Source organism: Malania oleifera, chromosome 7, assembly GCF_029873635.1.
Source record: "Malania oleifera isolate guangnan ecotype guangnan chromosome 7, ASM2987363v1, whole genome shotgun sequence".
Lineage (NCBI taxonomy): Eukaryota > Viridiplantae > Streptophyta > Magnoliopsida > Santalales > Ximeniaceae > Malania > Malania oleifera.
The window spans coordinates 106596590-106619423 of NC_080423.1; the positions used below are offsets into that span (position 1 = coordinate 106596590).

The 22834-nt window shown below is 37.4% G+C and overlaps 1 protein-coding gene across 3 annotated transcripts; it reads right to left on the reverse strand.

Annotated features, from left to right (window-relative positions):
• Positions 1-115: 115 nt before the first annotated feature.
• LOC131159454 (uncharacterized) lies at positions 116-20843 on the reverse strand. 3 transcript variants are annotated; one of them, XM_058114380.1, is made up of 4 exons: positions 20272-20843; positions 9164-9595; positions 8231-8537; positions 116-609 (listed from the first exon to the last, which is right to left on the reverse strand). In XM_058114380.1, exons 1-4 carry the CDS (start codon positions 20686-20688, stop codon positions 467-469), a joined length of 1299 nt encoding a protein of 432 aa, XP_057970363.1. In that variant the 5' UTR covers positions 20689-20843; the 3' UTR covers positions 116-466. The 3 variants fall into 3 exon arrangements, with proteins under 3 accessions (XP_057970363.1, XP_057970364.1, XP_057970365.1); XM_058114381.1 differs by having other exon boundaries at positions 116-622; XM_058114382.1 differs by having other exon boundaries at positions 9524-9595; positions 20272-20824.
• Between the last annotated feature and the right edge of the window lie 1991 nt (positions 20844-22834).

Consider the following 22834-nt stretch of genomic DNA (forward strand, 5'->3'; position numbering starts at 1 on the left):
CACTTTTCAAGAGGTTTCAAATTTTGGAACAATATTCATGAAAACAAATACAGCTTGCATTTCTCACTCAATTGTCATTGGCATCAATTCATAATGGAATGAACAAGGCAAAAAATTTTAGGAAGCAACAACAAACATTTACAAAAATTTTATCATTGGTTTCTAACAATGAAAATGGCTCAACCTATTCTTAGCATTATTGCTCAGTGTGACAAGTAAATGTTTTTGGTATAATTGATCTCAAGTCATTCTATAGTCCACAGAAGTGTGTACAAGCTGGTTACCCCTCAACATTAATATTACAATGATACAAACCTACTGAAGATTGCAGACATATGAAGCCAAATCGTACTGCAAAAATCATAACTCCACAGCTGATGCTGACACTCTCGCCCTCAACAAAAAATAGGGTGGAGGGAGGTTTTTGCATTTTTTGTTCTCGTTTATTCACCTATAATTGAATATGTCAATTTGTGGTGAAACTTATAGTCTTCCCCAGTACAAAAAGAACCAGTGAGAGCTCCACAAAAAAAATTGTGTTAATGAGTGCTCGATCGACCGTCCATCCGAAAATGGTAGCTCCGCGAGGGTTTGACTGCAAATACATAACTGCAGAGAAAACCTGAATTCAGAAAATGGATTATAAACATGGAAGCGAAAAATAAAAAAGTAATTATGCAGTTTGAAATAGAAACGGTGGTCTGTGTTCTTCATGACTTGCATGGCTATTGAAAAAGATAAACAAAAGGAAATTTGTTGTAATGAGTGTTAGGTAAAAGCCAATCAATTAAGTATACATTTTAAATTTTTTACATATTATATTTAGTTAATAAAAACAAGCTAATTATTCATGTCATCCAAATGCATTCTCTATCACACGAATAAGATTTTAAACATAGGTTGAGAAGATAAATTTATGAGGAAATTAAGAACATGAGACTTACACTTGTTGGGTTTTGTGGAGCCTAGTTGTGTTCGATTTGGATGATGACCCGACCTTTATTTAATGAGAGATTTCTAAGGCTTAGTCCATGGAGCGAAGGATATAAAATCGTCGTTATGATGATTAGCGTTGATCAACCGTCACACTTCGCAAGAGAGCGAGAGAGTATTGTACCGCCGCACTCTCTGTATTGTCTTCTTGATAATAGTGAAATCTCTGCAACTTCGTGGACGTAAGCAAAATTGCCGAACCACATAAATATTGTCTTGTGTTGATTTTTTTTTCTTCGACGTGTATTCTTTCTCTATTTTATTTCTCACGGGTTTCAGGAATTTGTTGTTAATTCCCAACAACTGGTATCAGAGTCAGTTTTAGGTTCGAGTGGGAGCAATGGCAGAGGAAGCAGGAAAGACGTCTAGAATAGAAAAGTTCGACAGCACAGACTTTGGATTCTAGAGGATGCAAATCAAGGATTATCTCTATGGGAAGAAGCTGCATCTGCCACTTCTAGGAGAGAAACCTGCGACTATGAAGGACAAGGAATGGACTCTCCTTGATAAACAGGTACTGGGAGTTATCAAATTAACTCTGTCTAGGTCTGTTACACACAACGTTGTAAATGAGAAGACCACAGCAGATCTGATGAAGGCTTTTTCTGGTATGTATGAAAAACCGTCAGCAAATAACAAGGTACATCTGATAAAAAACTGTTTAATTTGAAGATGACTAAGAATGCATCAATAGCACAACATCTGAATGAGTTTAACACTATCACAAATCAATTGTCGTCTATATAAATTGATTTTGATGATGAGATTTGTGCATTGATAGTTTTGGCTTCTTTGCCGAACAGTTGGGAGGCAATGAGGATGGTTGTAAGCAACTCCACAAGAAAAGAAAAACTAAAGTATAATGACATACGAGATTTAGTTTTAGCTGAGGAGATTCGCAGAAGAGATGCAGGTGAAACCTGAAGATCTAGTTCTGCAGATCGGGGCAGAGGTAATAACCGAAATTCATATCAAAGTAGATCAAAATCTAGAAATTCTAATCGAAATAGAAGTAAATCTAGATCTGGCCAAAAAGGCCAATGCTGAAACTATGGGAAAACAGGTCACTTTAGAAGGCAATGCAAAAGTCTTAAGAAGAAAAATGAGGATGATTCAGCTAATGCTGTAACAGAAGAGGTACAGGATGCATTACTTCTTGCAGTAGACAATCCACTTGATGATTGAGTTTTGGATTCAGGAGTTTCGTTTCATATCACTTCACACCACGAAATCATACAGAACTATGTTGCAGGTGATTTTGGCAAGGTGTATTTGGCTGATGGTACAACCTTGGATGTTGTGGGTGTGGGAAACGTCCAGATGTCGTTGCCCAATAGGTCTGTTTGGTTACTGGAGAAGGTACGACATATTCCTGACCTGAGAAGTAATCTGATTTCTGTCGAACAACTTGATGATGAAGGGCATGCAATGTTGTTTGCTAGTGGTACTTGAAAGGTTACAAAGGGAGCCAGACTATTGGCTCATGGAAAGAAGTTTGGTACTCTATACATAACCTCAAATCCAAGAGACATAATTGCAGTTGCTGAAGCAAGTACGGATACAAGCTTATGGCACCACAGACTTGGTCATATGAGTGAGAAAGGAATGAAGATGCTGCTGTTAAAAGAGAAACAACCAAAATTGAAGTCCGTTGATTTTGACTTGTGTAAAAGCTGCATCTTAGGAAAGCAAAAAAGGGCGAGTTTCTTGAAAACTGGCAGGACACCGAAGGTTGAAAAATTGAAGTTAGTGCACACTGATTTGTGGGGGACTTCTCCCGTTGCATCCCTTGGAGGTTCAAGGTACTATGTTACTTTCATTGATGACTCAACCAGAAAGGTATGAGTTTATTTTCTAAAAAATAAATCTGATGTATTTGAAACTTTTAAGAAGTGGAAGGTTATGGTTGAGACAAAGACAGGTTTGAAAGTAAAATTTTTGAGGTCAGACAATAGAGGAGAGTACATAGATGTAGGGTTCAGAGAGTATCGTACTGCACATGGAATCAGAATGGAGAAGACCATTCCTAGGACACCACAGCAAAATGATGTGGCTGAGCGCATGAACAGAACTCTCAATGAGCATGCTAGGAGTATGAGCTTGCATGCTGGATTACCAAAAACTTTTTGGGCTGATGCTGTTAGTACTACAACTTACCTGATAAACCGAGGACCTTCAGTTTCCATGGAGTTCAAACTTCCTGAAGAGGTTTGGAGTCATAAAGAGATAAAGTTTTCTTAATTAAAAGTTTTTGGTTTTGTTTCTTATGTTCATATTGATTCTGATGCTCGTAATAAACTTGATGCAAAGTCTAAAATATGTTATTTCATTGGCTATAGTGATGAGAAATTTGGCTATCGGTTTTGGGATGAACAAAACAGGAAAATCATCAGAAGTAGAAATGTGATATTTAATGAATAGGTTATGTATAAGGATGGGTCAACTGTAGTGTCAGATGTCCCAGAGATAGATTAGAAGAAATCTGAGTTTATTAACTTAGATGAGTTGACTGAAAGTACTGTCTAGGAAAGGGGTGAAGAAGATAAGGAGAATGTAGAATCACAGGTAAATCAAAGTACACCTATAGTTGCGGTCCGTAGATCTTCTAGGACCATTAGACCTCCACAACGTTATTCACCTGCTCTAAATTATCTCCTGTTGACTAATGGGGGTGAGTTAAAGCGTTATGATGAAGCCTTGTAGGATGAAGATTCAAGCAAGTGGGAGTTAACCATGAAGGATGACATGGATTCCTTGTTGGGGAATCAGACATGGGAACTGACTGAATTGTCAGTAGGGACGAACGCTTTGCACAACAAGTGGGTATACAAAATAAAGAATGAGCATGATGGTAGCAGGCATTACAAGGCCAATTAGTTGTAAAAGGATTCCAACAGAAGGAGGGCATTGACTTTATAGAATTATTTTCTCCAGTTGTGAAGATGTCAACAATTAGACTGGCACTGAGAATGGTGGCTGCAGAAAACCTACATCTTGAGCAGTCAGATGTGAAGACGACATTCCTTCATGGTGACTTGGAGAAAGACATTTACATGATTCAGCCTGAAGGGTTCACTGTCCAGGGACAAGAGAATCTAGTATGTAAACTGAGAAAGAGCTTGTATGGCTTAAAACAAGCTCCAAGACAGTGGTACAAGAAATTTGACAGCTTTATCCATAGAATTGGGTTCAAGAGATGTGAAACTGATCACTGTTGCTATGTTAAGTTATTGGAAATTCTTACATCATTCTATTGTTGTATGTAGATGACATGCTCATTGTAGGGTCCAACATTGAGGAGATTAACAATCTGAAGAAGCAATAGTCAAAACAGTTTGCAATGAAGGATTTGGGAGCTACAAAGTAAATTAACAATCTAAGAAGCAATTGTCAAAACAGTTTGCAATGAAGGATTTGGGAGCTGCAAAGAAAATCCTTGGAATAAGAATCATTAGATGGGCCAAGCTAATGGTACATTGAATCTTTCACAGTCAGAGTATGTGAAGAAAATTCTCAATAGGTTCAACATGAATGAAGTTAAACTAGTGAGCACACCCTTGGGTAGTCATTTCAAACTAAGCAAAGAATAGTCACCAAAGACAGAAGAAGAAAGGATCATATAAGCAAGGTGCCCTATGCCTTAGCTATTGGCAGCTTAATGTATGTTATAGTGTGTACAAGGCTAGACATTGCACATGCAGTGAGAGTTGTGAGCAGATTCATAAGTAGGCCAGGAAAGTAGCATTGGGAGGCAGTCAAGTGGATTCTGAGATATCTGAGGGATTCACCAGATACATGTCTTTGCTTCACAAGTGCAAGTTTGAAACTGCAAGGTTATGTAGACGCTGATTTTGCTGGTGATAATGATAGTAGAAAGAGTACTACTGGGTTTGTATTTACTCTGGGTGGTACAGCTATATCTTGGGCTTTAAATCTACAAAAGTTTGTTACTTTATCTACTACAAAAGCTGATTATGTCGTAGCATTTGAAGCTGGAAAGGAGATGATTTGGTTACATAGTTTCTTAGACGAATTGGGTAAGCAGCAGAAGATGGGCATTCTACACAGTGACAGTCAGAGTGCAATTTTTCTTACTAAAAATTCAGCTTTTCAGTCAAAGTCGAAGCAAATACAGATAAAATATCACTTTATCCGTTACCTTGTTGAAGTTAAGTTGATAATACTTGAGAAGATTTGTGGATCTAAGAACTCGGCAAACACGTTGACTAAGGGTGTCACAATTGAGAAGCTGAAGCTATGTGCAGCTTCAATTGGTCTTCTAGCTTGAGGACAGGAGGATGCGTTGCAGGGATGAAGGATTGTTCCTTTGGAGGATTGCAATTGATATTGGTGATTGAACTAGTCTCCAAGTGGGAGATTTGTTGGGCTTTGTGGAGCCTAATTGCATTCGATCTGGATGATGACCCGACCTTTCTTTAATGAGAGATTTCTATCCTAAGACTTAGTCCATGGAGCGAGTATATAAAATCGCCGTTATGGTGATTAGGGTTGATCAGCCGTCACACTTCGCAAGAAAGCGAGAGAGAGAGTATTGTATCACCGCACTCTTTGTATTTTCTTCCTGATAATAGTGAAATCCCTACAATTCCGTGGACGTAGGCAAAATTGCCAAACCACGTAAATATGGTCTTGTGCATATGATTGATTTTTTTCTTTGGTGTGCATTCTTTCTCTATTTTCTTTCTCACAGGTTTCGGGAATTTGTTGTTAATTCCCAACAACACTTTGAAATGCTTAAATTCTTAAATGCCTCAAGCCATATGATTAAGAAATGGAAATTGATAATCCAAACAGACTAGCCTATGTTATGTTTGAGTTATAGAATGACTAGTCTCAAATTAGTTGCATAAAGATGGTAAAGACCAATGTAGAAGTGCTTGTTAGAGAAAAATTGCATTGGGTGTGACCTTGCTAAAAATATCTTTTATACCTTATTGATTTAATTTAGGGATATTATTTAGCAGAAAGGTCTATCACATGTTAATGTAAGAGAATAGGTTCTTCCACATTCAATTTATTTAGATCATCATGGATAATGGGAGTCCTAATTTCATCGAAAGAACTAGATGGTGTTCTAACTTAAGTTAATTAGAAGATTTTTAATGGAAACGTTAAGGAGATTAATGTTGCTGCATCCATTACGGAATTTGAATAAACCTATGGTCACCCATGAAAGGGGCAAAGTGCAATTAAGAGGATAAGAGAGATGAAATGCATAAGATGCACAACGAAGGAAAAAATTAGAATAAAGGAAATAGTTAAACCCTAATTAGAACTAGGGTTCTAGGAACTGAAGAGGGTGCCACCTACTCTCTTTCCAAGGATTTTATTGATGATATAAATCTTTTTACTCATCTGTCACTCTTGCCTTCCTAAATGGGCACAAATTCACAATGAGTTAGAAAATGTTTCCCCAACTCATCCTGTATTGCCACTTTGTTGTTAATGATGAGCTTGGCACAATAATTCACTATCTTAAAAAAGTGCATTGAGGGAGTTATGTGTCAATAAAATTGATTGACCAACTCATGAAAAAACTTCGAACTCATAAACAAAATTTTAAAGGGGTAAATTTTTATTTTTTATTTTTGAAAAACATGTTCAACCAAACTCATAATAAATTAACATACTAATTTTAAAAAAAAAAAAATGTGACCAATTAATACAATCAGAATTCTATCAAAATATTGCAAATCCAACAATTTTCAAATTTAAACTTCTTTCATTAAAAATTTTTATGCCTTTTGAATGAGTCCCTTATAATATTAAATTTCCTAAACTATCTCAGAACGGTTACAGTTAATAACACTGGAGCATGGACAAACAAAAAGTTATAGTGAAGTGATATAGTAGTACTGAATATTCAAGTAAAATTATGCATAGAAAGTGATGAGAACTGACACAAAAATCCAGGGTGATTCCTGGACCCCACAGCTGCTTGCAATTACCATGGAGGAACAGGCTGAAACAGGTCTTGCAAACAGGAAAGAGTAGTGAAAATGCATCATCACACAAACCTATTAATTAAAAAGGAATTTTAATAAATTATCTATATAAGCAGAAACGTTGGGCAGTCAAGGAACTTTTTTCATATGAGCGTACTGCAATGTAGGCATTGGGATAAACAAGTCGTGTGTGCGCATGAGAGAGAGAGAGAGAGAGAGTTAAGCACCAGTAGCAGACAGATAGAGAAATAAGTTAGATTGGTAATATGCTACAAAGACCAATCAATACAGGAGGATCAATATGATTAGGGGTGGAACTGTTGGGAGGGAAAGAAAAAAGCAAAATTGGGGTTTGGTGAGAAAAAGGATATCATCTTGCAGTCAACCCTTAACTAATGCTCTGCAAAGTTCGTTTGAGTTCACGACCCGTGGGCCTTCTACCTCCACGCGGTGCTCCATCAGGCTTTTGCTCATAGCAGAAAATTTCCCACTGCTGCCCCCCATAGGTGTCTGGGCCGCGTCTCAGTTCCATATTTTAAAAAAAAAAGAGTTCATAATTTCATATTAAATAAGACTAGCTACACTATATGGATTAGAATGTTAGGCAACTAAGAAACAACATATCCGAAAAGTAAGAGTTGTCAAAACGAGAATACGAATAGTTAGAAGATAAATTGAGGAATGAACATATTCATGGTAAGTTAGGCATAACTCCTATAGAAAAAAAGATGAGGGAGGGACAGCTCAAATGATTTGGGCATCTGAAATGTAGGTCAGATAATGGGCAGGAGTGAGCTAGTTATTGTGAGGGACAGTAGAAAAGATAAGTATAAACCTAAAATAACTTGGAATGAGTTGGTGAATAAAGAGTTAATAGCCCTGAATTTGTCATAGGAAATTACCCATGATCGTGTAAATTGGCAAAAAAAGATTCATGTAGCCTAATCCACCTAGTGAGACTTAAGGCTTGGTTTGTTGTTGTTATACTTTTGCCAGGTTGGTTACTAGAAGAAAATTCATCTGAAATTTTGCATAACATTGAACATTCCACTATGATTTTCATTTAATTGATCTTGATATATACCACCTATGGTGAACTTACTCAATTAAGCCTTAGCCAACTATTTAGAATGAATTAATTGGATGTCATAGTCAAATAAACCTATCTAAACAAGACTCTTCTCTCGATCTTGAGCTGCAACTAAAATATAAAAGAAAAAGAACATATCTCAAAAAAGACCAAGAAATGTAAAAAATCAAGATATACTAACCAAATGCTTGTCTCTTATGATATGACGACATATTAGAAGCCAATTGTGTATTTGTTGGCATTGGCACAAACTCGATAGACTCCAAATCACTTTCAGAGTAGCTCATAGATAATGGGCCCACAGGAAAAGTGGGATCGGAGTTTCCTTCATTACTTGAAGGTCCCAATTGAGAAGCATTGTTTGGATTGCATGTAACTGAAGCATGCCATCTGCTAGCAACTGATGCAAGGCCCTGAGCTCTATGTGAAATCTTTGCAGCTGCATGCAGGCAAAGAATTATCCCAACAAGCTCAACAATTGAGCACACCTGCAATAGAAAAAATAAAACAATAAGAGCAAGCATATAGTGTTCAGCTCAAGCAAGCTCAGACAGTATCAAACAAAAGAAAAGTAAGGAATTTTTAATTGAGCATATTCATCTATCTGCTATTTGGAAAAGTCATAGTAATAAAAGAGTACATTCTTTACACTGGATGGTTATAACCATTTGTCTTTGGACTATTTTCTAAGAAAGAGGTTTTGTGAGCCAGCATATTCTATAATAAATTCAATGTGTAGAAACCTAGAGCCCAATAAGTCATCATCCAAAGGATGATAATATTGCTAAGCAGGGCTTTGAAATTTTTAACAACTTCCTTTTCTAAGTAAAAAAAAAAAAAAAAGGTGGACAAAAATTACATACTCCAAATAAATGGACATCCTTGTTGAAAGAAACTCATGACTCAAATAAACGCCCACACAAACATATGGTTCTGCACTGACAGTGATTTCATAATTGAACAATAACTTGCCTTCTAAGGAAATAAGTAATTTAAAGAACAGCACATTTCAAATAGGTGAACTTTACATTGCTATTAACATAGTCATCCCTAATGGAAAGATATTCATGACTCATGTAAATATCAACACAGATACAAATGGTTCATAACTTACTGCAAAATTTCCACCATTGATGAAATTGATTATTCCATGATTCCCAGTGATCTGCACTAAAGCTAGAAATTGACTAGCTGTCACTACCAAGAACTCCAAAAGAAGATATATTCGAAACCTGTGACTTATTTTAGATAAATAATGTGTAAGGCGAATGTGCTCCTCAATATATATATAAACATCCATATCCCTTTCTAAAAGCCTCCCATAGTTCTCAAAGTGTATCACTTGCAAGTTGCATACCAAATTGAACAATGCACTGCCCGATAGATAAATTATTGTTGAGTAAGTCCATGATACGAGCGAAGCAACCAAAATCGCAACAGACTGCCACCATGAATCGTGATGCAAATATATTACCTGAACTACCTCACATGCAGTCTTCACAATAAAGCAGGGTAACACCCAAAGTGCCAACAAACGGAAGAAATCCTGAACAGACAAAATTTCCAAATCAAAAACTTCCCTAACTTTTTAGGTATAGAAAATTAAACACACAAATAATGTCTTTGATGATAACATATTGTTAAATTACGAAAGTAATAAAATGATATTTAAAAGCTCCTTATTCATACATGACATGAAAGCATGTCCAAGTGCAGGATTGGTCTCAAATGCAGATACCATGTTATCCTTTCCTTCAACTTGCATCCAAAATTGCTACATTTAAATTACATTATTCTGGTATACCATAACATACATATATAAATACATAATGTCCACTTTTTGAATCACTTTTTACCCTTGTTTTCAGTCACTGCTAAAAGGTTCATATCTACTGGCATGCTTTGTGTGGTACAATTCCTAAGCAACAAAGATCATATAAGATTTTTTTTTTTTTTCTAATCATTTGGTCGTCTATGTTAGGTGCCTTAGTTTGTGATCTTGTGGTGGGTTTATGATCGAGTAGAGAACAAGGATCGTCCTTGTGTTTTCTACCTATGATAGTAAGTTTGTAGGATACTTTGAGGGATCCTAGGCCTCCTTAGATTGGTTTAATTCGAGGAAAACCACGACTCCAAGTCAACTCCAGGTTAAGAGTAATAATCATGTGATATTTTTATTCATGGTCTCAAGCTATTAAATAGTCGAACGACTCTTGATGAAATATGCAATAACCTATTCTTAGGGAAAGGAAAATTACGCTTGCATAATTCTAGCACAAATTTATTGAAAGGAAATAACATTGATTTTAATTCATCAATCACTCCCGTCCCATGATGCTTGGTCCCTAACAACTCTTCCCTCCTTAAAAATTTCCTTGTCCTCGAGGAAAAAGCATGTCTTCAATTCTGCCAGATTCTCCCATGTGTTCGCAGCAGGAGAGAGATTTTGCCAATGAACAAGAACCTCAGCTTCTCCCCCTTTCTTGCGAGTTTCCAAAATGGCTTGAGGAAGTGGGTGGGGTGTAGATTCAGCTGCTAATTTGGGTAGAGTAGGAGAGATTTCCTCTTGATTTCCAATCCTCCTTTTTAGGAGAGAATCATAGAAAACTGGATGTAATTTAGATTCTGGGAGTAACTCCAATTTATATGCCACAGTGCCAATCTTGGATAGGATTTTAAATGGACCAAAAAATTTGAGAGTAAGCTTGAGATTTTTCCATTGAGCCAAGGAAAGCTGGCGATGTGGGCGCAATTTTAGGTAGAAAATTCGCCCACTTGGAAATTCCTCTCCGTGCACTTCTCATCATAATATTTCCTCATTCTATCCTTTCAAGTAGAAATTTGTCAACGGACTCCACGCGCGAGGTGCCATGAACATAGGCAAGTAAAGTGGGAGGCTTGCGCCCATAAAAAATTTCAAAGGGTGTCGTCTTGGTGGAAGAGTGAATGCTCGTATTGTAACAATATTCCGCCCACGCAAGCCAAACCACCCACTCTTTGGGCTTAGAACTCGTGAAACATTGTAAGTACATCTCCAATGTCTTGTTGACCACCTTGGTTTGACCATCGGTTGGTGGGTAATAAGCTGAGCTAAAATTGAATTTAATTCCATGTAAAGGAATAAATTCTTCCAAAAAGAACTTGTGAACACCAGGTCACGATCACACACAATAGACTCGGACATGCCATGAAGCATGAATATGTGGGAAAAAAATGTTTTGGCAACGGTGGTGGTCATGTAAGGGTGTTTAATGAGAATAAAATGGCTATATTTGGATAATCGGTCAACTACCACAAAAATGGTAGAATTACCTCGATATGTTGGCAAGTCATCCACAAAATCCATGGAGATATCCGTTCACACATGACGCAGAATTGGAAGAGGGCTGAGTAGACCGGCGGGTTTAATTTGGTCCACCTTATTTTTTGACAAACATCACACCCTCGGATAAATTTCCGTCCATCCCCCTTCATGCCCTTCCAATAAAAAATTGATTTGATTCTGTGGAGAGATTTTTGGAGCCCTTCATGTGTGTTGGAATGGAATTCCTTGATTATAAGAATAATCAATTCGGATGTGGGCAAGAGGTAAATCTGATCCTTAAAGAAAATATCAGAGCAGTCCCATGCCCATGCTGCAACTCAGCCATCTCCCACACCAGCTGGGTACACCTCATGTGATGCTAATTCATGGAATTTACACAATAGCCTCATCCACAGCTGAGGTGTCTTTGTATCATTTTGTAATTACTCAATTTGTTTTAACTTCTTGATAGAATATTCTTTGGTTGTTGCATTCTGTTTTCCTTTTCCCTGTATAAATAACCAAGCCCGTGTACAGTTTAAATACACAGAAAATTAATACAATTTTCAGAGCCTTTTGCAGCAGCTTTGCTTTTTCCTTTTCTCTGTTTTTCACTGATCCCACATTCTCCCATTTCTCCAATTCCCACCTTCCCTGCTGAATTATCACCAAATCTACCTTCACCTTCCACAGTTTCTCCTCCCCTCCTTCGCAGATCCACTCGTGCCAGAACAGCTCCTCATTATTTACATGACTTTCATTGCCAACAGGCCAGCTTCATTTCATCCAACCAACCATTGGACATGGCAGCCCCTCACCCAGGTATTTCTTTCCCTCTGTCTTCTTCCATTTCTTATGCACGATTATCACCTTCTTTTGCTTTATTTTCTTCTTCCATTTCTTCACAACAAGACCCTCAATCTTTCACTCAAGCTGCCAAGGACCCTGACTGGTGCAAAGCAATGGAAGCTGAAATCGCAGCCTTAGAACTCAACAACACCTGGGTTCTCACAGATTTGCCTCTTGGAAAATCTCCAATTGATTGTAAATATGTATATAAAAGCAAATACAACTCTGATGGTACTCTTGAAAGGAAGAAAGCACGCTTAGTTGCTCGAGGTTTTACTCAGTAAGAGGGTGTGGACTATCATGAAACCTTCTCTCCCGTTGCCAAAATTGTTACAGTTCGCACTCTGCTTGCCTTGGCTGCCATTAAAGGATGGCATTTGCAGCAATTTGACGTTAACAATGCCTTCATTCATGTTGACTTACATGAAGAAATATATATGAAGAAGCCCCCGGGATACACTAAAGGTCACCCAGGCCAGGTTTGCCGACTCCTCAAAAGTCTTTATGGCCTTAAACAGGCCTCCCGACAATGGTATGAAAAATTTTCTCAATCTGTAATAAGTTTTGGTTTCCAACAATCCAAGGCTGATTATAGCCTTTTTACTTGTCTAACTACTACTGGTTTCACAGCTCTTCTTGTCTATGTCGATGACATAATCGTTGCTAGCAGCTCCCTTACCTCCATTTCCCTTCTCCGTAATTTTTTAAACAACCATTTCTGTATCAAAGATCTTGGTCCCCTACGGTATTTCTTTGGCATTGAAGTGGCTCGATCCCCCAAAGGAATTTTTCTCTGCCAACGCAAATACACATTGGATATTTTAGCTGACACTGGACATCTTGCTTCCAAACCCCTTAAACTTCCAATGGATCAGAACCAAAAATTATCCAAACCCTTTGGCCTTCCCTTGTCCAATCCCACTCCTTATCGCCAACTCATTGGTCGTTTGCTTTACCTTACCATCACCAGACCTGACATTAGCTATCCAATTCAAGTCCTCAGTCAATTTATGGATCGCCCTTCCACTACTCACCTTGCTGCAGCACACAAAGTGCTTCGCTACCTCAAGCAAGCACCTGGCCAAGGCATCCTCTTGTCTGCAGCTTCTTCTATTCAGCTCATTGGTTATTCTGATTCAGACTGGGCTTCTTGCCCAGACTCTCGCAGGTCCGTCACTGGTTTTTGTGTGTTTATGGGACACTCTCTCATCTCCTGGCGGTCGAAGAAACAAATTGTGGTTTCCCAATCCTCTGCTGAGGCTGAATACCGGGCCATGGCCTCCATCTCCACTGAACTCACATGGCTCCGACATTTATTGGCTGACCTTCCCATCTCTCACCCTCAACCAGCTGAGTTATTTTGTGACAATCAAGCTGCTTTACACATTGCTGTGAACCCAGTGTTTCACGAACGGACAAAACACATTGAAGTGGATTGTCATCTTATTCGGGACAATATTCAAGCTGGTACTCTCCGGACTGCTCACGTTTCTACTCGGTTGCAGGTTGCAGACATGTTTACTAAGTCTTTACCATCTCACTTACTCTACTTACATCTTTCCAAGTTGGGAGTAGCTGACATCTACTCTCCATCTTGCGGGGGGGTATCAGAGCAGTCCCATGCCCATGCTGCAACTCAGCCATCTCCCACACCAGCTGGGTACACCTCATGTGATGCTAATTCATGGAATTTACACAATAGCCTCATCCACAGCTGAGGTGTCTTTGTATCATTTTGTAATTACTCAATTTGTTTTAACTTCTTGTTAGAATATTCTTTGGTTGTTGCATTCTGTTTTCCTTTTCCCTGTATAAATAACCAAGCCCGTGTACAGTTTAAATACACAGAAAATTAATACAATTTTCAGAGCCTTTTGCAGCAGCTTTGCTTTTTCCTTTTCTCTGTTTTTACACCTTCTGCAGCAGCCTTATCTTCTTCTTTTCTTACAGAAAATCAATCCTCCTTTGAATAGCCATGGTCCCAATGCTTCCCCTTCCTTGCTGTTCTCCACCAAATCTGGCAAGTGAGGGTTAACCCAAAATTTTGGATTTTATGGGATCCACCCAATTAGGAATAAAAGAAGATATTGCTTATGCTTGAATTTCAAATTTTCAGGAAAGGGCAGCTGCGGCTGAATTTTCCTTGCCTTTTTGTAGTGAATTTGAAAATCAAATCCCAAGAGCCTCACCAACCATTTTTGTAGAGCAGCCGTAGTAATTGTTTGTCCCAACAAAAATCGCAAGCTTTTTTGGTCTGTCCAGATAATAAATTTGGCTCCTAAAAGATATGGACGCCATTTTTGGACCGCCTTAACCAAGGCCAACATTTCCTTCTCATATGTGGATAAGGCAAGATTTTTGCCATGTAGAGCTTAGCTAAAAAAAGCAATTGGTCGGTCTCCTTGCATGAGCACTACACCCAAACCCACGCCGGAGGCATCACATTCCACAATGAACGGTTGCAAAAAATTCAGGAGAGCCAATATGGGTCTGGATGTCATGGCCCTTTTTAATTCTTCAAAAGTTTGTTCCACCGTAGGGGTTCACCTAAAGGAATCCTTCTTGAGCATATGGGTCAATGGTTGTGCATGATGTCATAGCGGTGGATGAATTTTCGGTAATAACCAGTGAGGCCCAAAAAACCTCGCAAGCCCTTCAATGTAGTCGGCTTGGGCCATGTCAACGCGGAGGATATTTTTTTTCCAAATCCATTGCCACCCCACGATGAGAAATTAAATGCACCAAGTAGACAACTTCCTCGCCCAAATTGACATTTTTCACGCATGACAAAAAATTGGTTAGCTTACAAAATGTGTAGCACACGCCGCACATGTAATACCATGACTTGCTAAAAATAAGGATATCATCAAAAAATACCAAAACGAATTTATGAAGAAATGGATTGAATACCTCATTCATCACGCTTTGAAAAGTGGCGGGTGCATTAAGGCAAAATGGCTTGACCAAAAATTCATAATGCCTTGGTGTGTGCGAAAAACCGTTTTCCCGATATCTCTGGGGTGCATACGAATTTGATGGTATCCCGACCGTAAATCGAACTTTGTAAAAAATCGTGCCCCATGTAATTCATCCAATAACTCATTGATGATGGGCATCGAGAACTTATCGTTGATTGTAATGTTGTTGAGTGCCCGATAATCAACACATAGTCGCCACAAGCCATTATGTTTTTTGACCAATAATTCAAAAGAGGAATAGGGACTCGTGCTATACCGCACCACACCGGATGATAAGAACCCCTTCACCTTTTTCTCAATTTCATTATTTTGGTAATGTGGATACCGATAAGGCTTGACTGAAATTGGATTGGCTCCATGTAGTAACGGAATCTTGTGATCTTGAGAGCGCTGTGGTGGCAAGCCCTGAACATCTTGGAAAATGGCCAAATATTGATTCAAAATGGTCACCAAATCCAGATTTAATTGACTAACTGAAACTCCTTGCTTCTCTCCCAAATTTAAGGAATTGAGTTGCAATAAAAAAGCTCTTTTTCCTTTCTGCAACTGCTCCCCCAATCATGATCACCCATGATTTTATTGCTAGGCCCCTTTATCCCACGCAACTCCACCATTTTTACCTCCCACCAAAACCGCATCCATAGCTCATTGAATTCCCAAATAATTGGACCCCAATCTTTTTAGTCATTGAGTTCCAAAAACAACATCACATCCTTCCATGGGTAAAAGGAAAAAATCCATAAGGGATTGAACCTTTTGCACTGAAATAGGGAGATTTTTACACAATCCTTCGCTCTTCATTTTATTTCCATCCACCACTTACACAAAAAAATTCTCCCTTTTTTGTGGGATAAATGTCCATTTTGGTGGCTAACTTCGAATTCAAAAAGTTATGGGTGCTATCGGAATCCATCAATATTGTAACCACGGTATCTCCAATTTTCCCAAAAAAGTGCATGGTCTGAGGTGCCGCATTTCCCAAAAAGCATGAAAACTAATTTCGGAAATCTCCTCTTCCTCTTCCTCCTCTACGGTAGTCTCATCCAACAACTCATCAATGGAAGGAAAAATTCCTTCTATTAAAAATAACTTCTTGCAATGATGGCTCAGGGAAAATTTTTTCGTCACAATTGAAGCATAGTCCACACGTCCTCCTTTCTTGTAACTTGACCGGGCTCAACCTCTTGATGGTGGGGTTACGGGCTCGAGCAAGAGATGTCGAGGGTAAGGGTGGTTGTTCCGTGATTGATGGGGCCTTCCAAGGTTCCATGTACCCTCCCTTCCGTTGGTCGTACATACAAGACTCATAGAGCCATGCAAGACCGATAGCAGCGGACAAGGAAATTGGATTACATGCTTGCACGTCAACTCGTATTGCCTCCTTTAACTCGCTCACGAAGCACCCAACTTGTTGTTCTTCGGATAAGTTGCCAGCTCGATGTAACAAACGATCAAACTCCATTTGGTAATCATGGATGCTTACCATTTGTTTAAGCTTGGTGAGATCCCCAAAAAACTTTTGGTATCTCGAAGGCCCGTAACATAAATGCAACCCGTACTTGAAAACCTCTCAATTGACACCTTCTCGCCGATGTTTGAAACATTGATACCACAATTTGACATCACCATCCAAGTGGTAACCAGCTATAGGAAGTTTCTCTGCCTCTTCCATGCGTTGGAACTCGAAAAAATGCTCCACCTGACAAATCCACTCGGTTGGATCTTCCATGTCATCATAGCGTGGAAAGTCCAACTTCGTTATTTTGGGTGTGAGAGAGCCTCCTCTCAAGGGGCTACGACAGGGCCCACGAGAAGACTCGGCATTGTCATCATGTCCTCCACCTTGCCTAGAAAAACGAACAAACATGTTCTCCATATGCTTCAAGAGGCGCTCTTCATTAGCCCTCATGGCTTGTTGTAGTTCCTTTTGGCCCGCAGCCAATGAGCCAAGCTCATTCTCCACTTGCTCGAGGTGGTTGTCGGACATGCTTGGCTCTGATACTAAGTTGTTACGTGCCTTAGTTTGTGATCTCGTGGTGGGTTTATGAACAGGTATAGAACAAGGATCATCCTTGCATTTTCTACCTATGATGGTAAGTTTGTAGGATACTTCGAGGGATCCTAGGCCTCCTTAGATTGGTTTAATTCAAGGAAAACCACGACTCCAAGTCAACTCCAAGTTGAGAGTAATAATCATGTGATAATTTTATTCATGACTTCAAGCTATTAAATAGTCAAACGGCTCTTGATGGAATAGAACCTATTCTTAGGGAAAGAAAAATTACACTTGCATAATTCTAACACAAATTTATTAAAAGGAAATAACATTGACTGAAAAGAAATAACATTGATTTTAATTGATTGATGGTAAGCATCAGTCACTCTTATCCCATGATGTTTGGTCCCTGACAATCGACCATCTTTTATCCTATACTACTCTTACTGTAACTGCTCTTTCAGTACTTTGCATACTACAATTGTCTATGCCACTCCATTTGAAAAAAAAAAAAAATTGTAAAAAGTTCAAGGAAAAGAAACACAAGGGCATCCACTTTTTCTTTATTGGTTATCAAGAAAAATGAAATAAAAAAAATACAGCAGGTGTTTGTTTTACACCCATTAACATTTAACTGTTATTAAATTTCATTTATATAATTTTGGAGAAAATATAATGAAAAATCGGTTTCTTTCTTATTTCTTCTCCTTACCTTTTATATAACAGTAATTGCTTAACCAAAAGAGCTTACAATCATCCACTAAGGTCCTATTTGAGAACTCGGAAAAAACTAGAAAAAGGAAAAGAAAATATTAAGGAATCTACGTTTTTATAATTAGTTATTAAGGAAAAGTGAAAAAGAGAATAAAAATATCTCAAATCCATATAACTTTGATTTAACACATTTGTTGCTGCCAAAAATCGAATAGCTTTTATTGAACCATCCTTCGACCGTGACCACCTGAAAGGAGTCAAATATTAATGGCTTGGAGGACCCGGGGTGTACTCCAGGGGATCACTCCGATGCCTAAGTTAGGGAATGGGAGGTTTAGATTGCAACAGTAAATGAAGAATAAGTGACAATGAGATGCTTACCTCCTCCTATGATCCTTCTTTATAGTGGTGGAGGCAAACTCTCCCTCAGCTTAACATTTATGAGTGTGTCATTATTCTTAGGGGGTTATAGGCAACTTAAGGGAGGTTATGCAAGACATCAATAGTAGCTCTCTTGTAACTGTACAATTAAGCTTAGGGGGGTTATAAATAACTTAAGGGCGGTCACGCGAGGCATCAAATGTTGGTCTTATAACTGTCCAACCCTATGAGCGTTTCTATCAATTTTGGGTGTATCAGTTGCCCCCCTAACACTCTTGAATATTTGAAATAAATTTCTTTTATTTGAGAGTTGTAATTGAATCAGACCCCGAGATTTAGCTTAACTAGCTCGATCCGAGCCGACGAGCTTACTTTCGGGCTCACTTCGAGTCGACTTTTACATTACTCAGCTCAATCCAAGATGGCAAATATGCTCTAAAAAGTGTATTATGACCAGTCTGGCCTTATCAGAGCAGCGCTCGTTATATGGGACATTACAAGTGAGTCATGCTCACTCCTTTGTGTCCCATGAGTTGTGCTCATCAAGTGAGCAGGCCTTCAGGGCCTCATGAGTTGTACTCATCAGATAGGTCATTACGGGTGAGTTGTGCTCACTCCTCTATGCCTCATGAGTTGTGCTTATCAAGTGGGCAAATTTTTAGAGCCTCATAAGTTGTGCTCATCAGATGGACCATTACGGGTGAGTCGTGCCCACTACTTGTGCCTCATGAACTATACTCATCAGATGATCCATTATAGGTGAGTCATGCTCACACCTTTGTCGTCTCATGAGTTGTGCTCATCAAATGGCCAAGTCTTTAAGGTCTCATGAGTAATGCTCATTAGATGGGATTGGTCTAGGCATGTTGATCCATGCCGTTGGGATTCTCGTCATTGGGATTTGCGCCATTGGGGTTCGCATCACTTGGGTTTGCGTGCCGTGAATCTATAAGCTGCTTCCTTCCCTTCCTTGGCCGCTTCACCTAGGTCCTTAAGACTCTTCCTTTTCAAATCGGTCCGACTCCTTCTTGTGGCCATGGTCAAGGATAGAAAACCTCCAAAGGGTTCCCACAGACAGTACCAAGTGTTGCTGCCAAAAATTGAATAACTTTTATTGAACTGTCCTTCAATCGTGACCACCTGAAAGGAGTTAAATAATAACGGTTTGGAGGACCCAGGGTGTACTTTGGAGGATCACTTCGATGTCTAAGTTAGGGAATGAGAGGTTCACATTGTAACTGTAAATGAAGAGTAAGTGATATTGAGATGCTTACCTCCTCCGAGAATCCCTTTTTATAGTGATGGAGGCAAATCCTCTTTCAAATTGACATTTATGAGTGTGTCATTATGCATGGGGGGTTATAAGTAACTTAAGAGAGGTTATGCAAGACATCAATAGTAGCTCTCTTGTAACCGTACCATTAACCTTATGGGAGTTATAGGTAACTTAAGGGCGGTTATGTTAGATATCAAATATTGGTCTTATAACTGTCGAACCCTATAAGCATTTTTATCAATTTTGGGTGTATTGACATTATAAATATTTAGTGTTTTATAATTCTTAATTATATTTAAATAAGTTTTCATTTTTGATAGTATTTAATATTAAAAAAATAGTTTCTTCCTTCTTCTTTTTTATTTTTTTTTTTCTTCTTTATTTCCTTTCTTTTTCTTTTTTTTAGCCAAACAAAATTCCTCATTTTGAATTTATTTTGTCGAGAGAGAGAGAATTTTAACACAGGGCAAATTCTTGAGTGAGAGCAAAACATGCCCCGAGAAATTAAATGCAAGTCTAAGAAAGTCAATTTGGGTAAAGCGAAATTGGGTATTGCTGCTCATCTCACGAAAATAAAGCTAAAAAAATGCAAAACAAATGGAAACAAGAGAAAGCCCATCTGTATATTGCTCACAAGCATCCTCTCTACGCTGCCCTCGCGAAATTAGATCGACAAACGTAAAACAAACAAAAATAAGAGAAAACCCATGTGCGTGTTACTCACATGGATCTTCTGTACGTACTGCTCGCGAAACTGGGTCATGTGACCGTGGTCCCTGTCCACAAAGAGGAACTTGCGGATGCCATACTTGCGAAGATTGTGGGAAATGCTGAGAAGCGATATGGCAGCAACGAGAGCTTCGGAGATCAAAATCTGAAGGTCGAAGCGCTTTATCTGATACCTCTCGCAGTGAGAACAGTAGGAGAGCTCAATGACGAGCAGGGGCAGGGCAACAGCGAGGAGAAGAAAAGCAACCCATGAGAGGGCTTGGCTGAGAACAGAGTACTGGCAAAAGCCAAAGATGCGGAGGAAAGTTTCCAGGCGGTGAAGGGTTTGGCGGAGGTGGAGGGGTGTGTCCTTCTCGGTTAGGAGTGGAGTTTGTGCTGGTGGTTCCTCTATAGGTGGGAGGGAGGTAGCCATGGGAACATGAGAGAAGAAGAAGAAGAAGACGAAATGGTGATGGGAGAACTAGCTAACAGTCCAACTTTGTTGTCTACGTCTCTCTCTCTCTCTCTCTCTCTCTCTCAGTGAGTAGGCGCTTGGGCGGCGCCGCAAGCCGGTGTGAGAGTGACAATGGTTCGTTTGTGTTGTGGGTATTTCATATTTATTGATTGTCCCATTCAGAAAGTAAAGAAGTACTAAAAATTATACAGAAAATGTGTGCTGATAAATCTATCTAATATTCATTAAGATTCATTTTTAATAAATTTAAAATTTAGAAAATCGACCTACATGCAATTTCAAAATTATGCTTTCGCTGATTATATATATTTAATATGTATTTCTTAATATATTGATTAAACAAAATTACTATTTTAAATTTATCATACCTTATTTATTAGAAATGGTTAAGGTGGTTTAATCACAGAAAATAGTTTTTATTTTTAAATTTTTTTAAAAAAATAAAAATAGAGTAAGACTTGTACATTGTGATGATCCTCTCTCAACTCTTGTAAAGCAAGAATCTTTATGGCTGGGAGAACACCCCTTTTAGTTTTTTATAAAAGTGTTTAAAAAATGAGTTTTTTTTTCACAATATTTATATGAAATAAATGAACAACAATAACAAAAAATTGACACTATTTGTTTATGAAAATAGTTGTATTTTCTATTTTAAATTTTTTAAATAATTACAAAAAAGTTACTTTGTATTTCAATTTTTCAAATTTATGTAGAAAAATAAGAAAATAAATTTTTTTATTTTTATAAATTTTTAATTCTTATTTTTTGAAATTTGGATCTTACATTTCAATTTATGTGAATTATGTATTGAATTTCCTTCAAATTCACACAAATCTAAATTCGAGTCCCCAAACCATAATTGCATATACTACCTTATATAATTTTTGAAAAATTTAAAAATATATATATCTTTTTAAAATTCTTGTGAAATCTAGAAAAATAGAAAATAAAAACTAATTTATACATAAAAATAACTGTTAATCTTTTAACTTTTTAATATGAATGTTAAAAAACTAAAAATAAGCTTAAAAAATTTTTAATTCCTTTGAAAACAAGAAAAATAAAACGTAAAAAATATTTTGTACAGCTAAACGGGTCCTTAACTTCTCCAAAATCTCAATGTCCAAAAAGAAAAAATTGATGTACATGAATTAATAAAATGATTAAAATCTCTAATAAATAAAAAATATAAATGACAAAATATAGAAAAATTTTATGCTTGAAAAAGGGACAGCATCATGTCTAACGAGAAACAAGAAAGAAAAGAAAAGGAAAAGGAAGAAAAAGAAGACGTAAAAGTTGACTATAATGCTAGAAATTTTTAATTGAGAAAAATTTGTAACAAGAGTTCCTCTCATTTGGAATTGTCTAATATAATGTTGTCACTCTTTCTTAAAATTATTTCTTGCCGTCAAACTATTTATTCTACTGTTGTGTATCGATAACAATGTTAAGAATTAGTGTTATTGACTTTAAAAATAAAATAAGTTTAATTTAATCAATAAATTGATTCATTTGTTAATATTTATCAATATTAAGCGTATAAATGAGTCTAAGTCCATTTATGAGGCTTTCTTTAACTTGAGCTCACATAATTTTACTAAATTTATGTTCAGCTCAAGTTGTTTGGTTAACTTGATGATTTGATTTGAATATTATAATATTATCCACAAAACTATTAGAGTCAAATTCAAATTTTATAATATTACTTAAAATTGAATTTTGAGTCAAATAATGAGATCAATATTTTCAAATTAAATCAAGCTCAAATATCTTACTATCTCAAATAATCTCAACTCAAATACATCTTCAGTCGATATGACACCATTTTCTATTTTAATTGTTTCAAATAAAAAAATCTAATTATAAATTGATTAATTACTTCCAAAATAAATTTACTTCAATGTATTTATAACTTAATTCCACTTAATTCTACTTCAATTTAAATCCAACCCAAGTTAGTTGAGTAATTTGATGGGTCAAATTCTAGTTTTGTAATATCATTCATGAACATATCAAGTCCAGCAACTTCTATAATTTTATCATTTTTATATTATATAAGTGACTAAATGTGTATTTTAACATATACTTAATATTATTTTAT

Bases quoted from the DNA above. Each gene is read 5' to 3' on its own strand.
- LOC131159454 (XM_058114380.1), bottom strand. From the start codon at position 20,688: ATGGCTACCTCCCTCCCACCTATAGAGGAACCACCAGCACAAACTCCA. The intron at 9,596-20,271 runs GTGAGTAACACG...TTGTCTGTTCAG, and splicing joins AGTACGTACAGAAGATCCAT to GATTTCTTCCGTTTGTTGGC. The intron at 8,538-9,163 runs GTAAGTTATGAA...TTTCTATTGCAG, and splicing joins TCAATGGTGGAAATTTTGCA to GTGTGCTCAATTGTTGAGCT.